Genomic DNA, 17,804 nt, shown 5'->3' on the forward strand with positions numbered 1-17,804 from the left:
TATTTACAATATAGTATAATATGCAAGTATTTGCAAATTTATGTAACACTTGAAATGTTACATGAATTTTCATGTAACATTTCAAGTGTTACATAAATTTGCAAATACTTGCATATTATACTACCAAAATGATCACATATAATATTATCTTTTTAATTATGTTTAAGCTTAATGTAATTTTAAGGAAATAATTGTACAACATGGAAATATATGCCTGTTGTCAGTCATTAGACCAAGTATTTTTCTTTTTTAAAACTTAAGTTCATTTTGTTTCATTTTGTGTTTGATACATGTATTAACATAATGATATCGATAACGGTAGCTGCAGTCGCCGTTGCGGGTGGCACCGGTGGCGGAGGAGCCGTGGTGGGGCGGAGCAGCCACGTGGGAGCTGCACGTGTCTGCGCGCGTGGCCGCCCGCCACCACGTGCTGCGGGCCGCACTCGACGCCGCATCCGCCCTGCACCCGCACCTACTCGTACTCGGACCAGACGCCTGCGCTAAAAAGTTTGTCTTCTGTTTTTATTCCAGCAATATCCACGTACAGACAGTCTTATTCACTTGTAACGTAACTTTGTATACGTGAAAGAGTTTAAAGAATTAAACAAGTATTCATGGACTTTTTTCATTACAATGAAATGTATATAATATAAAATATATTTTTTCCTCTTTAATAACAATTTTCTTTAGATTGAAAGTATCGACAATGTATAGTGTTATTAGTCGTAACCTAAATTATTGAATTTTACGTTACTTATATATCTGTTTTATTGTCATCATAATTATTTCAATAACCTACATACAACATACATTGAATTACTATAATGTCTAAAAACAGACAATAAATAGTTAATCTTCTCTACAGTTTACTCATAGATCACGTGCTGAAGGAAACTAATACGACCGTCATAACAATTGACTGTACACCTATATTGGAACCAGTGCATATCATTGAGGAACTAAAACGGGTAATTAATTTACAATTATTAAAAAACCTCTTCAAGTAATAACAGTCTTAAATTTGATGTTAAAAATGCAAAATCTGTGTAATATTCCTATTGTGTTTCAAAAATGTAATAAATGATATTCATAATATTTTAAACTAAAAAAAAATGCATACGAAGTCGAAGCTTAGTAGTATATATAAATATATATAGAATGACATTTTTAAATATATACTCGCAGAATAATGTAGTGCGAGCGGGTGCAGGTACTAGCGGACGAACTACCGGTGGAGAGATGCGTGTTACTTTAGTAGTGCGATCGCTGCATCGCGCCCCAGTCGACAGTTGGGGTAGTTGTGCCGTACAACAGTTTCTTTTGCAGGTAATGTGACATATATTTTTTTAGACTACTACCCAAGGAGGCTATCAACAGATATTACGACATCTTTACATTATCACTGCATTCCGTTTTTGTGTATCTCCTAAGGTAGTGAATGTATAGACTATATAAATATATAGAATAGATAAATATATTTTCTTCTCGTTATAATTAGTTGGAAAAATATTGTCTCACAAAAGTTAACAGCGTTCCATTATTTAATCCTGTGAAATCCGTCGTTTTTCTTAATTTATTTGTAATTGTAATAGCAAATAACCTGATATTTATATCTGTTTATTATATATTCATTCCTAAACTCACATTACAAACGAAACACAGCCTATAGTGTAAGCTGTTTGGGGGGTGAAAATGAGATCACGGAGAGAATATTTTACAAAGTAAGCCTAGGTAAATCGTGCCAGACATGATAGTGCTCGAAGTATAAATGTGACATATATTTACATGCATTCATTGTTATTATGAGGGTTGTATGTGATGTGGTCATATCTGTGGCGGAACCGATGCTCGTTGAAGTAGATGCATTGTAGTTGCCAAACGTAGTGTAGGACGCCCCGCAACTAGGTGGAACGACGACATATATAGGGTTGCGGGTAATAACTGGAAGAGAACGGCTGAAGATCGTGCCCCGTGACGTGCCTCGAGAGAGGCCTATTTCCAGCAGTGGGCTGATGATGAAGACGATGATGTATGGGATTTATTATAGGCTATAATAAATCCCATATACCTATAATTTATAGGTATATAGTAGAGTAGTGTGTAGAGGTGCGCGAGGTGTGGTATAGCGTGTGCGTGCGGCAGGTGGTGCAGCAGGGCGGGTTCTGGGCGGCGGGCGAGGAGGGCGAGGAGGGCGGCGCGTGGTGGGGGTGGGCGGCGCGCGCGCGCCTGCTGGCCGCCGCCCGCGCGCCGCTCGCCGACGCGCGCCTCGCGCTCGCACTCGCGCCCTGCCCTCTACCGTGCGTACTCACACTCACCACGATATATACTCACCATTGCCTGGTGTACCTTCTGAACTCCCTATTGTATGTGGCGTGCTCGCATTCTACCGTATCTCCGGCGGCGTTGAGCCGCCCTGTAAATGGTGTAGGGCAGGCACCATCGGTGGGGTACCTAATCATGACCGGGACCCTCGCACACTGCAAATTGAACAAACATATGGCAAACCATCGGCCTATGCACAGCAAAAATCTGCAGATTTTGCCAAACTGAAGAGGAAACGCCTGTATATGTAGTTGTAATATCACCTTTGGAAAGTTTACACTGTATCCTGGATCCGAAGAATATCCTTCAATTCCCTAACGGATCTAGGAAGTGAACTCTGAAAAAGGGTGAGCACAATAGATGTAGGTCGCAGTGTCCAAGCAACTGAAAATATCCCAAACCTCCCCAATAAAAAAAAATATGGTGACCTATCTCGCCCTACTCAATGCTCAATGGAAGCGTGTGTGTACACGCGCACATACGCCATGCCATGACCTCTCGCTGCTCATCATTCTCTGAACTACATTCAGCATACTTATCACAACACAGCTACACACAACTAATGAGTGCATATTCACATTCTGTTAAAATAAATCCCGAACATGTTAATACATTATTGATTTATTTATTCACAATTATAATACCATAAAAGTAAAACCCGAATTCAGTGTAATAATTAAACAATATAAGACCTCTTGAACTGTATTAAAAATGTTAATGTTAAATAAATAATCATTTCAGAGAACCTGATGATGAGGAGTTACTTGAACTAACAAAAAATTCATTGAGAAACTGTGTTGACAAGTACATATCCGAGAATGAAGTCGTAGCCCTCGCAAATGATCTTGTTTCAATATTCAAAGAGGTATATTAATTTTACTAACATGTGATAAATAATATAGTGAATGTTATAAACATCATTGTTATTTTTTACTATTTTCAAAAGATATATACGCCATGGTACTACTTCTAATCCACTCGTACCGACTATTTTTAAAGAAGAGGATTTGACTACTGATTGTTTTTGAGAAATGATCAAAATTAAAATCTTTTGTTTTTATTTATAAATACAGTATCTACATTTGTATGATTTCAGGTAACGGAGTGCTTTCAATCAAGAATTCATTACAAATGGAACACATCTCACCTAATCACTTGGACTGAGAACGTCAAGTGGTATTCACCGTCAAATATGGCAGAAATTATAATGGTAAACATATAATTACTTCAAACATTCACTAAACCCAATCTAAATTTTGCTACTTTATATATTATGTTTGCAACAAACACATATAAAATAAAAAAGTATTTGAAAACTTCGATTTCGATTATTTATTAGTTTATTGTAACAGTGTCTTTTATTTTGTTATGTAGTATGTAGGAATTGCTTTTTAATTTGAATATTGTTTTCCCTTTTCAAGGCTTTAAGTACTGAAGCAGATGCAATATTCAGAGATAGATTGGTGGCAAATGTGGAGAAAGACCAATTCACTACCATATGTAGGAAATATTTGAAGAGCATGACTAATGATAAGCCATACTTCACGGCTAAACTACGTGGCGATGGCGTTTATATGGAAATGGTGGATAAAAAAGAATGGTATCAGAGGACACAGAAGCTTATTAATCAATGTCGTAAGTATTAATTTCCAAAATTTGCCTTTAACAAGTTAGTAACCTTTTAGAAAGCGTAGATCGTACTTGAAAATGCACCCTATAATTAGAAATCTAAATGGAATTGAATATATCGCTACCGCTAGATCACTGAGATTGTCAAAGTATATAAGCAAGTAAAGTTTGTCGATATAATTATAGACCATATTATTTAGGCAGCAAGTCATTTTTTAACGTTTTGCTTCACAGTGACCGATGACGAGAATGCATTTGGCGAGACTGGTATAGAAGTTTGTTCTGAACTATCTGTGCTATGTCCAGCTATAGCACGAGCGGTGAGTGTTTCTTTTCTATAATAAACTAGTTAGTTAAAGCTAGGAATACGGTATAATATGGTACACTAACGTTGAAAATATATGAGTTTCTACTCATATATTCTCAACGTTAGTGAACCGTATGTTACTATTCCTAGGGTAAATATAAAGTAAAACGTTAAAAAAAAATGGATATCGTAGTGTTCAGTAAAATTACAGATCAATGTCGAGTTATTAACTACAGTTGTTGTAACACTACATCGTATTGGGAAGTTTCAGAAATGATACGTTCATGCAGCGGCACTTAATCATTATTCAACTTTCAAATGATACTACACAGTAATTGCGTAACTGATAATAATATAGATTCCACGTATCGTTGTCTCAGCCTTGCACGGAAAGAACCTATCCCTTTCTCCTTTCCATCTTTAAACCGTATGCGTATTGATGGGTTCTCGAGGGTGGCGCCATCCATATCATGTGAAACTACAAATTAGACAAATTAGTATTCCAAATGTATGTATTGAATCCATAATCGACATTTACTTGCTTCTATCTTTTAGTTTATGTACCTGCCGTAAAGTGAATGTTGCCAGTCTGCCGCGGTATTATAGCCGTGAGGATGGGTGTTTGTTACAGACGGGCGGCGGGCTGGTAGCGTGCGTGAGCGGCGCGGGCGCGGGCGCGGGCGCGGCCGCCGCGCTCGTAGCCGCCGCACTGCCCGCGACCGGTCACTGCGTGGACCACCACCACCAGTTCAACACTGTATTCAAAAACGTAATGCCTATATTATCTATATATATTATTTTGACAATTACAATTAATTTCTTTGCCAATGCTGTTAAAGTTTATTCTCGAAGAAACAGTTATTCTAATATTTAAAATTGGCCACAAATTTGATTTTGTATCCACTTCAATTGCATTGTTTTATACGAGAGTAATAATCCAAATGCAAATGTATAACAACAGTAAATTGGTTTTAAATCTATGTAAATTAAATCGGAGTTCAAACTAATCAATATTGATAATATAATTACTAATTTTTATACGCCTCCTCACCTGCGTAAATCGCAAAATCAACTGTAAATAAAAAGTATATCAGTTTTTATGGCAAATATTGCAAACCAAAGTGTATGACCATTACTTATAGAAATGACAAGATACGAATCTTATTACTTAAACCGAATGCAAGCTTCAAATTTATTATAGAGCTTATTTTAGTTACTAATATGAAATCGGAACCTTAGGCATTGTGTTCTGCGAGCGAGGGTCGCACGGTGCTGGTGGTGCGGGTGGGGAGCGAGGCAGGAGCAGAGGCGGAGGCGGAGGCGGAGGCGGAACTGGCGGCGGTGGAGACGCTGCGGCGTGCGCGCTCGCTGCTGGCGCTGCCGCCGCACCTGCGACCGCACCAGCTTCCCACCCACCAGTTGCATGGTATTGCACTCGCCTCAACTTATACCTACTTGAATACATTTCTTTAACCATTAAATTTCATCATGTATATATAATTATAATTGTAATTATAATTATATTAGACGAATACTAATGCGACATAATATTTTATGAATTGAAGAAGCATACATAAATGTATAAAATTGCAGGCAAACATGATTTAGGAATTAATAACTGCTCTTAACGTGATAATGTATGGCCTCTAGGTGCATTTACTTAATAATGAATTTCATGTTCACTGTTTTTCAGATATAAAACAAAACTTAGGCATAGTGATATGTATCGACAAGAATCAAGAAAATCTTTCTGAACTGTTAGAAAAATACCCACTATTGTACGAAGAGAGTCATCTAATATGGATTGAAAGTTGGTCAGCCGAGACCTTGCACGAAGTACCCCAGCTGATTATCAATAGGTACCCGGCCTGCCGCACTACTTGTATGCACTTAGTGTTTAAAATGCACCATGCACTTGTTTCTAAGACAGGTAGGTAGTCGCGTATTATTTTTTCTTATATATATAGTGGAAAAACCTATATGTATTGTTTTATTTTCGTAAATTTTATGTTGGATATATAAGTTTGGTAAATTAAGGAATTCAATCGTATCCGTCAGACAGGAGTTGGTCGTCAGCCGCTATAAATCCTTACACGGGTTGAATGTTCTCTATACTCGCCTCCCTTTTTAGTTCTGTGAAGTTGTATAGGTATAGTCTAATAAAGTTAGAACGAAATCAGGTCATTTAGTCAATCATGGCAAAATCATCAGAAAATAATCACAATCCATGTGGAACTACGTGGATATGAACTAATTGATATTGCTAATGATGTTTAACCCCATTGACTAACGTAGGATACGTTAATACCCGAACAATTTAATTTAGGTACTGTATAAAAGACATTAATAACAGTGGAACATTAATGGTATTATCCAATTTAACATTTTTATTGCAGACTGATAAAGGAGAGTTTATCGCAATCGAACAAAGAAGAATCTGAACCAGTTCCTGTTGATGGGTTCGTCAGTATCTACTATAGTATTGAATCCGAACTGATGCGCGCGCCCTGCAGATATGTCAACTTTATCAAAAGTTACTACCGCATCTTGAGCAGGAAGAGAGATGCTCTATTGCAGAGGCAGGGGATATTACAGGTTTGTTTTTTTTTTTGGAAAACCAAGGCTATTTACAAACATAGTGGTAAACAAAATTAAATCAGAACAGTCACTTACAGGTTTTTACAGATCGAAACGTATATATCATAATACTCTGTGTAATACTCAAATCAAATCAAAAATCATTTATCCATGTAGTACATTTTAGCCGCTTATGAACGTAATTTTTATTAATATTTTTGAATTAATATGTTTTTCCTGCCATCCAGTTCAGTATACAGATTCAATTGAGAAGAACTGGCAAGAAACTCAGCTAAAATAACTAATCAGTATATTGATTTAAAAATCGAAAAATTTACGGATACGACTTTAGTCTGAGGGCACTTTAGTCTAGGGATTCGAACCTGGGCTTAGGCTTACGGAATTTCAATCTCCGTTTGAATTGGACGGGGGATCGATCGGCAATTCTCAGACTAAAGTGGTTTCCGTCAGGCGAGAGTTGGTATTTAGCTGTTCCAAAAGTCCTTCAGATTCGGAGTGCCATCTACACTCACCTCCCTAAAATCACCTCGGTTGAATGCGACTCGATCATTGAAAAGAAATATAATGAGTGAAATGCTTTACGAGGTGAATTTACATATGTCGGCAATTGTATATTGCACCGTAAGCAGCATGTGCGGTGTGGTGTACACGGAGTGTGTTGCGTGCAGGCGGGCGTGGAGGCGCTACAGCGCGCGCGTAGTGCGGTGGAGACGCTGCAGCGCGCGGCGGCCGGCCAGCACCACGAGCTGCAGCAGCGCCGCGCCGCCGCCGCAGCCGCGCTCGACCAGATCACCGCCACCGTCACCGCCACCACCGACAAGAAGGACGAGATGGAAGCACTCAAGCGCACCATACAGACGGAGAACGACAATCTGCAGATAAGGTACACTATCACTTTTTTTTACAGGCAGTGATTAAATCATGAGTATGTCGATTGACTTAATTGTTATTAAGTTTTAGCGCGATCGATATTCCTCACCACTGTAGCGTAATCTAAGATGCGTTGAGGTGTCGCTACTTAACTTATTTGTTCTTGTTGTATCCGGGTAGCAAGTATGCAGATGAAATTGTTGTACTACATTAGTAAATTTATTCGATAGTCATAATGCGAACTGACTATTCACTTAAATGTAAGTTATGTGGAGGCATAAACAAATGGTGGAGTGCCGAGTGTTGACAGAAAAGTACATGTAGGCACAGAAGTCACTTAAGCCATCCTCATGAATTCATCAATAATTAAGCACTAATTATCTTTCTCACTTCAATAACCCTTCATAAGCATTATTATATGATTTGGCCCACTTTACCTGATTGTCCCGTTTTCAGTTCGGAACGCTTTTACCCGGGCTTTCATGCGACCCTCCCTTAAATATAGATTAAATTATTTTCATTATTTTGATCGGAATAATCAGCCGAAACGTCTGTACTAAAATATGTTACTTTCTGTTAAAATGTGATGTTTTTTGTTTCAATTATTTATTAGGAAAAAAGAAATAGAGGCAGAATTAGCTTCTGTAGAGCCTGTTATAGCAGCGGCTCGTGCAGCAGTTGGCGATATACGACCAGAATCACTAAGCGAAGTATGTATAATATAATGTATAATAAGTATACCTACTTTTATACCAACATAAAAAAAATCAGTTATAATACGTTGTTTATTTATTAATTTATTAACACCCGTTACGCAAATTTAAAAAAATGGGTATTGAAAGTATTCCATTATTTATGTTTAAAAATAGCATTAATTGATTTTATTTGAAATGAACATTTTTGTGTTAAATTTTATCTTTAATGTTAATAGATTCGTTCACTGAGAGCGCCGCCTGACGTGGTGCGGGACGTTCTGGAAGGCGTATTACGACTAATGGGCATCGCTGACACTTCATGGCATTCTATGAAGAATTTCCTATCTAAACGAGGAGTTAAAGAAGATATCAGGTAATTTATTTTATTCGTTTATAATCATGATAATTGACAATTTTTTCTTTTATGTAATTGAAACTTGGATCGGTATCAATGACAACTACCAAGCTACTCGGTGGTCGTCACCGGAGCTGCAGAAAAGCCACGTACACCAAAAATGAATAAGTTTTAATCCTTGCTAATATTATAAATGTGAAAGTACGGATGTTCATTACGCTTTCACTCAAAACCTACTGAACCGATCATCATGAAATTTTGTACACATATTATTATTATATACTATTTACTTCTGTATATTATTATATACATAAGGTATTCGAATGAATATAGGATACTTTTTATTAAAAAAAAATATTTAATGCATTCAATGCGAGCGAAGCCGCGGGTAAAATCTAGTAGGCTAGCTAGCTAAACTGTAGAATTTGACGCGGATGGAACCGCGGGCACAGGCAGTGAGCCATAAAGTGTGGTGGGTGCGGGTGCAGATGCCTGGACGCGAGTCGGATCGGGCCCGAGGCGCTGGGGTCGGTGCAGCGGCTGGTGGCGGCGCGCGGCGGCTCGTTCTCGGCGGCGGCGGCGCGGCGCGCGTCGGCCGCGTGCGCGCCGCTGGCCGCGTGGGTGCGCGCCAACCTCGACTACGGCGCCGCGCTCGCACGCGTCCGCCCGCTGCAGGACCAGCAGCGACACCTGCACAAGTACACTTAACACACCTTTCATCTTAAAACATACTCCATAACCGCACGCTCGACTCGAAGAAAAGACACTACATCATCACTCAAAAGACACTATGTTGATTGTGACTCATTCGGCATACTCGTGAACGGGTGCCGCTTGTGGGGTTACGAACGCCGATTAGACTATTGTTTTTGCAGTAGCATGTGCCGGTGGTCGCTCTATTCTCCCAAATTTTAATTAAAAAATGAATCTGCATTGTTGTAAACATGTATAACATTTATTTTTAATAGAATACGAGCTGAGTTTTTGTCAGTTCTTCTCATCTCGAATCATTCCGAACTGACGGTAGATTTGACATATCATAAGAGTCTGTGATAGACCTACATGAATGAAGATAATTTGAATTTGAACTTGATTTGTGTTAAGGCTGCTTTTATTTTGCTTTGGAAGAAGTGGAATTTTGTATTCAAATTTCAATAAAACCACGTTGTGTCTCTATAGTTGTATTGTAGCGACTGATTAAAACATACTTAAAGATGGCCGGCCGGCAGATACATACACAACTATAGCTACGGTCCGGTATAGACCAACCACACTATATACGCTAATAACAGTTTCATATAATTAATATAAACTCAGCCGTCTTTATCAGTAGCTGCCTTTACATGATATATTATTTTACGCGATCAGGAGCGCGCGATTTAGCGCGAGCAGTTCTAAGAACCTCTCATTTGTCTGCGTGTTTGTGCGGAAAATTCATGTCATTTCATTTTCTTTTAAAATTTATATTTTATTTCATCAGATTTATTTATCAAAGACATGTTTAAGGTTTTATATATTATCAATAATTTTATAAGTTGTAGTAAGTATGTTTTTGCTCTATAGTTAGATGTCGCCATTTCCAATAATAATTAATTATTTAAAAAAAAGCCCAAAAGCACGCACGATTGAAGACGGCGAGAATGTTTCTATGGAAACCTCTATTAATTAATTCTATATTTATTTGTGATAACCGGTTTTAACCAGTTGCAACCTCTCCGGTAGAAGTCACAATATAGTAGAAACATTTGTTAGGAACTTAGAAGACGCCGAGGCCCAACTGGCCGCGCTGTCGAGCGGGCTGGAGAGTGTGGAGTCGCGGGTGGCGGCCCTCAAGGAGCAGCTCGGGCAGCACACGCGCGACGCGGCCGCACTCGAGCTGAAGCTGACCACCGCCGACGACACCATCCGCGCCGCCACCGGCCTGCTCGACCGCCTCGCCGACGAGTACCACGCCTGGCAGCGAGACGTCAGTACGCCAACACACGCACACAAACACACAAAACACATATACACACAAGCGCGCGCGCGAACACACACACACGCACACACAACACACACACACACACACAACACACACACACGCACACACACACACACACAGTGCACGCGTGCTGCCCGCGCAGCCGCTCCACCTGCACACACACACACACACACACAGTGCACGCGTGCTGCCCGCGCAGCCGCTCCACCTGCACACACACACACACACACGCAGTGTGCATACCCGCACAACTTGTAGTCTGTGACGCAGTCTTGATTATTTTGCGAATACCTACGGAGTTACGCCGTACGCCGTACGAATATACGGAGTTGCAAACACCGAGTAAATGAACAAATAGATATTAATAATATCTTATTTAAATTATAGCATATGTGTTATTCTGTATAACGAAATTTGTATACATCACAAATAAGATAGTATGTAATATTATCTTATTTGTGATGTTAGTAAGATTTTGTATACAAATATAAATTATGATTTATTTGTTATTTGTTTATATGACAACAATACTTTTTGTTAATATCCCTCGCGTAGATGGATGTCAAAATTCACTGTAAGTGTCGTTATAAACATGCACATACTTTACGTGTTAATTTTTGATTTAAATTACATAGATATCGTAGCTAAATGCGTAATGTATTATCGAATACTAAGTTCCCCGGCTTTGCACGGGTATTTCCAGTTATTTACCACAGAACACCGAATTGTTTACACCTTCATCAGAAATCACGTATGAAAATATCATAAAAATTCGTTAATAAAATCCGATTATCGCGAACTTGTAAACAGAGTGCGTTGTAATCGTATATGGGTTCATAATCGTATATATATTTTTCAATATATTATTGATAGATTATCTAGTTGTATGTGACTTTGGAATGACATACTAATATTTACACATATTATGACACTGTATTGAATTTATCATGTATTTTATTTCAGCTGGAACATATTTCGAAAGAAATAACTGAACTAAATCCACGATCATTACTGGCTGCTGCCTATATTGTGTACTTGCCACATATGACAGAACCACAAGCCAGGTAAAATTATTTACGACTGTCGTATATTATATTATAAAATAATTAATAAATGGGTTTAATTCTACCTGTTATTTACGTCAAATGTTTTACAGAATAAATAGCAAATGTTATCAATGTCAATACTGAAATTTGCAGGGATTACATCAATAAATGGAGCGCTCTCATCGGGTTTGATGATCCTACATTTTCTGTTCCAAACTTTTTGTCAACGACTGAAAAACAACTTAAATGGGAAGCGGAGGGGTTGCCGTCGGATATGTCCGCTGTCAAAAATGCAATCTTGATCGATGAAGTGAGTTAATACAGGAAAACATTTGACTATTTTAATTTGAGAGATGTATGTATAAATAGATATATATAGATGAGAGTACCCAATAATTTACAATTACCTTAACGTGGGTAGTACCCAGTAAATTATGAAGGTACTGCAATCAATACTGGTATTAAAGTCTTACAACTTGCAACTTGTAGGTATATTTACCTACAGGTTGCGACAGTTTGGAATGGGAGGGAAAGAGATGAAAGAGTTACTTAGAGTCGTCGTTTCTAGACAATACTCGTTATATGTGATTCTTTATTCGAAATTGTGATCATAATAAATGTAGTAGTAATTTCATTAATTCTAATATGATTTTATGAATTAGATTCTAGAAGGTCATAATTGTGGGTTTACGCCACTGATCGTTGACCCTGATGGCGATGCGCTCGCATGGTTGAAGAACACTTTGGCCGATACTTCTTGCGAGTTTGTATCGCAAAATAGCGATAAACTACAAACTGCGGTCCAGTATGCAGTCAGGTATAGACCACTTATTTGTTTACTTGATTTTACAACAGTGTCAGCTATAGCATTAACTACTTGAGTTTTATTTAATACATTGAAAGTAAACGATTTTTTTGCCGTTGATAATTGTCTTGGATAAAAATAGTTAGTGGGTATATTTCAAGTTATTTAACTTCCTTTTAAAATTTGGCTTTAATAAAAAAAAACATTTTTGACTGTTGGGAGAGGTCTCAGGATGCTATCGGTGTATTCTGTGACCTCTCAAAAGCATTTGATTGCGTTGATCATGAAACACTCTTACTCAAATTAGAACATTACGGTATTAGATATGAAGCACTATGCATGATGAAATCCTATCTAAATAATAGAATGCAAGTTGTTGAAATAAATGGTGTAAAGTTTGAGGGAACTAGTATTAAAATGGGTGTTCCTCAGGGCTCTATTCTGGGTCCTTTCTTTTTTTAGTTTACATAAACGATCTTCCTTATATGGTAGAAAAGATAGCTACATAGTTCTGTTTGCTGATGATTAATTCAAAGTCAATCGACATATTGATGATATTGACGAAGTAAACGGTTCTCTCTCTTATGTTTTAAAATGGTTACGGTTAAACGGCAAATAATATGCTACTAAATGCAAATAAAACTAAATGTATCAAATTTACTCTCCCCAATGTAAGGCCGGTAGATTCAAAAATCGTATTGGACAATAAATCTATTAATTTTGTTGACGATACTGTATTTCTAGGTATTTAGATTCCAAGTTGCAATGGGGTGCTCATATTACTAAATTGGCGAGTCGACTTAGTTCTGCCGCTTATGCGGTAAGAAGAATTAGACAATTAACAGACGTGGCAACGGCTAAACTTGTCTATTTTAGCTATTTCCATAGCATTATGTCGTATGGTATTTTGTTATGGGGCAAAGCAGCTGATATAAATACAATATTTACTTTACAAAAGAGGGCCATTCGCTCCATTTATGGTATGGGCGCTCAATACATTTATGAAAATATCATCTATGCCAGAAGGAATATAGACAGTTTCAAAAGAGTTAGTGATTGTACTAATAAAGCTTACGTAACAATAACAAACTGATTTTACCTAAATGTCGTTTGGCTAAATAGTAATTCGTTTTATGGCAATTGCGTAAGGTTTTACAATAAAATACAGTATGTTATAAATCTGCCAGAAAAAAGATTTAAATGTCAAATAAAACAGTTCCTTTGCAAAAAAGCTTACTATAAAATTGAAGAATTCGTTAACGATAATAATGTTTTTATAGAAAAACTTTAAATCCATAGCACTGACAATATTATCTGATTACATTAATAATGAGTGCGTAGCGACTTCTATGTTGATTATCGCATGCCTCTTACTTGTTATACTGTAATTATTTATATAAAAAAAAACATCTATTAAAAAGAGCAACACACAAGTTTCTTGCTCATTCTTCTTGTGATGAATCTGCATTCCGAATGAGTGGTAGAATCAAAATATGACTATTCAAAAGTGCTTGTAATGAGTTTATTTGAATAAAGATTATTTCTATTTCTATTTCTATTTAGATTTTTACACAAATTCTATTTTTCAATGAGATTAATAAATTATCAATAACTTTATAATTATGTTTTTGCTCAGTCAGATGTTGTCCATTTTGCAATGATAATTAATTATTACAAACAGGCGCTAGAGCATTCACGATTGATGATTCAGGAACATACGACCTGGCGGCGCGCGCCACGTTCTCGTTCTCTTTGTCTACATTTACATACATATTCATCCTGGTGAGAGGTTTTGACGGAGGTGGTGTTAGTGTGATGGTGGTGCGCGCGTGGTGACGGAGGCGGAGCGGTGGTCGCGCGCGTGGGCGGCGGCGGCGGCGGCGGCGGCGGCGGGCCGCGCGCGGCTGGTGCTGGTGTCGCGCGCGACGGCCGCGCCCCGCATGCCGCCGCGCGTCGCCGCAACGCTCTCCGTACTACACTTCGCCGCGCGCCTACACCCCCTCACCGGTACCTACGCACGTTATTGTTATTCCTTTTGAGCGCGTTTGACCGCAATCTCATCTGATGCCGTCTAAGCTGTTACATGGAAACTCGAATAGTGCCTGTACTACTCTTGACTTGACTGTATAAAATATTAAAAAATATTTTTTTAACACATATTTATTTCGTTTTATATAGTTGTTAAAGCATAAAAATGCTTGTGCCAGGCTCAAATATATCTATATTATCACTTTGTATCTAACTGGAATTCCAAACATTCTTGATGAACAGTGGCAGTCGTTAATGTCTTTATAGTAAAAAATATTTATCTATTTATGTTTTATATAGGTATATTATAATAGTATTTTTATATAAATATAAACACACCACACTTTTTTATCTGTTTATATGTCTGAATATCTATTATTGCACCACCTTATTATATCTAATCAGCGCGAGCTGACTGATAGAGAATGAAATCAGGCATGAAATCCGCCATATCTAATTTTTATAACATTTTCTAATTTATTTACCACTATCCTTGTCCAACTGCTTCAATAGAGAAGAACTCACAAGAAATTAGTTTTTTTTATTTATCTTCGCATGTACCTTCTATAGGTGTAGATAGAACAGCATTACGGACATCACGTCGTCATGTAACTTCTACCTACCATTCGTTCAGAAGGATTGTGATATAACGCGTCCATTCCCTGTAATTTCGCAGCCTTATCTATTCACAAATTTGTATAAAGTCAAATCCTTGATAAATTTGTCTTAGAGATCCAAAAATCTTTTGCCTTTTGTACGAGACATATATACAAACATAAATAAATTGGTAATTTATTAGATTGTTAAAATACTCAAATAAGTAATAAGCTTATTTTGTTTATAAAACATACTTTTTTAAATTTTAGATCGATTAGTTTACTACGCGTTACAGCAGCAAAATCCTGAAGTAACTGAAAAATCTAAAGAAATCAAGGTGACCAAAGCTGTTTTGCAGAAGCAGCAACACGAACTACAGGTATATCTATTGCCTTATTTGTATTGATCCATAGGATACGATTCCGCTATATATGGTATAATTCAGATAATGGAGGATATATCATATAAAAATTATGATAGTTTATGCATAAATACTTAGATTGTAATATTACACAGGCCTTGATTGATTCTTATCTAAAAATCAAATTGTGTGATATAATAAGTATGCCGGTTGGCCCGAAATTGTCTATATGACATCACTATGTAGTGTTGCCTTGTGATGTTATCATAATTACCTAATATGAACTATTTATCTACGTAGAATAAATAAATATGACTATTCAAAAGTACTAGCATTGAGTTTATATCAATAAATATTATATATTAGTATATGTACTGCCGAAGCAAGTACAAAAAGATAAAGGTAAAGATTATGTCTATTTCTATTTCGTAATATGTATTATTAATAAATTTAGAACACCTTTACATTATCGTTTTCCATTATGTTTTGACGCACTCATGTTAAAGATAGTTATTATTCCTTATGCTTGTACTTCAACGCTAGTCGTATTACATTTATGTATGTAATGTCGAATAACGACATGCTTAGGAAAATCTACTACGCGAGCTGTCCACGAAGAGCGATATCTTACACGACGCCAATTTGCTGGCGTCGCTGAACGAGACGCGGTCGACGAGCGGCACGATCGCGGCGGCGTTACAGGCGGCGCGCGACCACGAGGCGACGTCGCGTGACGCGTGCCGCGCGTTCGAGCGGAGCGCCCGCCGCGTGGCGCTGCTGGCACTCGCCGTCCGGCGGCTGGCCGCGCGCCGCCCACTGCTCGCGCTGCCGCTCGACGACGCGCTTCGTCTCTATGCAGACGCGCTGCGCACTCGACCGGTCCGTTCACTAATCTTGTACACGCGGTACCCCCACACCGAACATAACTTTAAATAGCTACCTTTACTCGACACATTATTGACCCCCTCCGATCGACACCGAAATTATGACGGCCTGAGCCGAGGTTCGAAACCCTAGCTGTGCCCTCAGACTAAAGTCGTATCCGTCAGGCGGAAGTTGGCCTTCAGCCGCTCAGAAAACACCGAAACAGTTGTTTTGTACACAAGTTTTATTTCAAATAAAAATTCATTCATTCAATCTTTCGTTAATGCGTGTAGGATTCATGTCATTTCACTTCCTTGTAAAATACTATTCTATTTTAAAGAATTTATTTTTCTCCATAGTCCGCCAGTTTGCAGTGATAATTATTAAAAACTGACGGTAGGTCAGGAAAAAAAATATCTGCCAGACATGTTCACAAACGTGTACGCTTGCAGAGTACTGGACGTTGCAATAGTGACAACTCTAACTCTAACATTGAACTTTCAATGCATAGGGTATAATGAGTACATATAATTGAGATTCGATAGTATGACATCATCACTACTGATATGTTTTTTAACTTAAATTCTTTTTTTTTTATATTTTTATATATTTATAATGAATAAATTTCAAAAATACTAGAATGATTTTATTAATAATTCACCTATAGAAACTACAACTACATTATCAATTAATAGAACAGATTGTATTCAATGCCAGCAATGTAATAAGATTCTCTTATAATGTTAATATATCTAACAACTAAACGCGGAAAATAGAGTCGGATATATATTGTAATATAATTTTTCATTATTATTTTTCACCATCACTGCCCTACAACGCTTTCTAGTTCTACTCAGAGGTTAGCTGGTAGAGAATGCCATATGGCATTAAGCTCGCCTCTTGTACACTCTTTATAGTGCAATAATGGATATACAAAAATAAATCTAATATGTTCCTTCCCGTTGTCACTCAAAATACAGTTGCAATCAATTCAAAATGTATTAATTATAATTATTTAATTCTACTTCAAGGATCCGAAGAACATTAATGACGATGAAGTCATCAAATTTGTAACGAAAAAAATCATAGAGAGAGTGTCGCTGGCCGTGCACAAGAAAGACAAATATATTGTGATACTGTATCTTCTAAAAGAAGTGTACGATGAAGAAATACCTCATAAGGTACATGTTATGGTTATTAGCAATAGTCTATATCATATAAAATTGTTTGGTATCTTTCTTACAATAAACCTTGTAGATCCCTTTAAATATGAACGTCACGAACAAACTTTTTAAAATTATTGAAGGCTTTCTCTGTCCAAGTTGCACAAATTTTGATAATTGGTC

The 17,804-nt window shown here is 37.6% G+C and overlaps 1 protein-coding gene across 1 annotated transcript in view; it reads left to right on the forward strand.

Annotated features, from left to right (window-relative positions):
* The window catches only part of LOC131853358 (cytoplasmic dynein 2 heavy chain 1), a 78,980-nt gene that overhangs the window by 47,202 nt on the left and 13,974 nt on the right, over positions 1-17,804 (forward strand). Inside the window, 24 exon segments of the mRNA XM_059204226.1 lie at positions 323-507; positions 866-968; positions 1,186-1,326; positions 2,143-2,297; positions 3,064-3,187; positions 3,419-3,532; positions 3,744-3,957; positions 4,186-4,271; positions 4,890-5,027; positions 5,498-5,684; positions 5,952-6,117; positions 6,655-6,853; positions 7,525-7,739; positions 8,340-8,436; positions 8,658-8,794; positions 9,265-9,474; positions 10,529-10,742; positions 11,721-11,821; positions 11,957-12,113; positions 12,466-12,620; positions 14,410-14,615; positions 15,503-15,612; positions 16,183-16,473; positions 17,490-17,639. Coding sequence (XP_059060209.1) covers positions 323-507; positions 866-968; positions 1,186-1,326; positions 2,143-2,297; positions 3,064-3,187; positions 3,419-3,532; positions 3,744-3,957; positions 4,186-4,271; positions 4,890-5,027; positions 5,498-5,684; positions 5,952-6,117; positions 6,655-6,853; positions 7,525-7,739; positions 8,340-8,436; positions 8,658-8,794; positions 9,265-9,474; positions 10,529-10,742; positions 11,721-11,821; positions 11,957-12,113; positions 12,466-12,620; positions 14,410-14,615; positions 15,503-15,612; positions 16,183-16,473; positions 17,490-17,639 — 3,855 coding nt within the window.

This window comes from Achroia grisella, unplaced genomic scaffold, assembly GCF_030625045.1.
Source record: "Achroia grisella isolate CSIRO2021 unplaced genomic scaffold, CSIRO_AGI_Agris_v1 utg900, whole genome shotgun sequence".
Taxonomy (NCBI): domain Eukaryota; kingdom Metazoa; phylum Arthropoda; class Insecta; order Lepidoptera; family Pyralidae; genus Achroia; species Achroia grisella.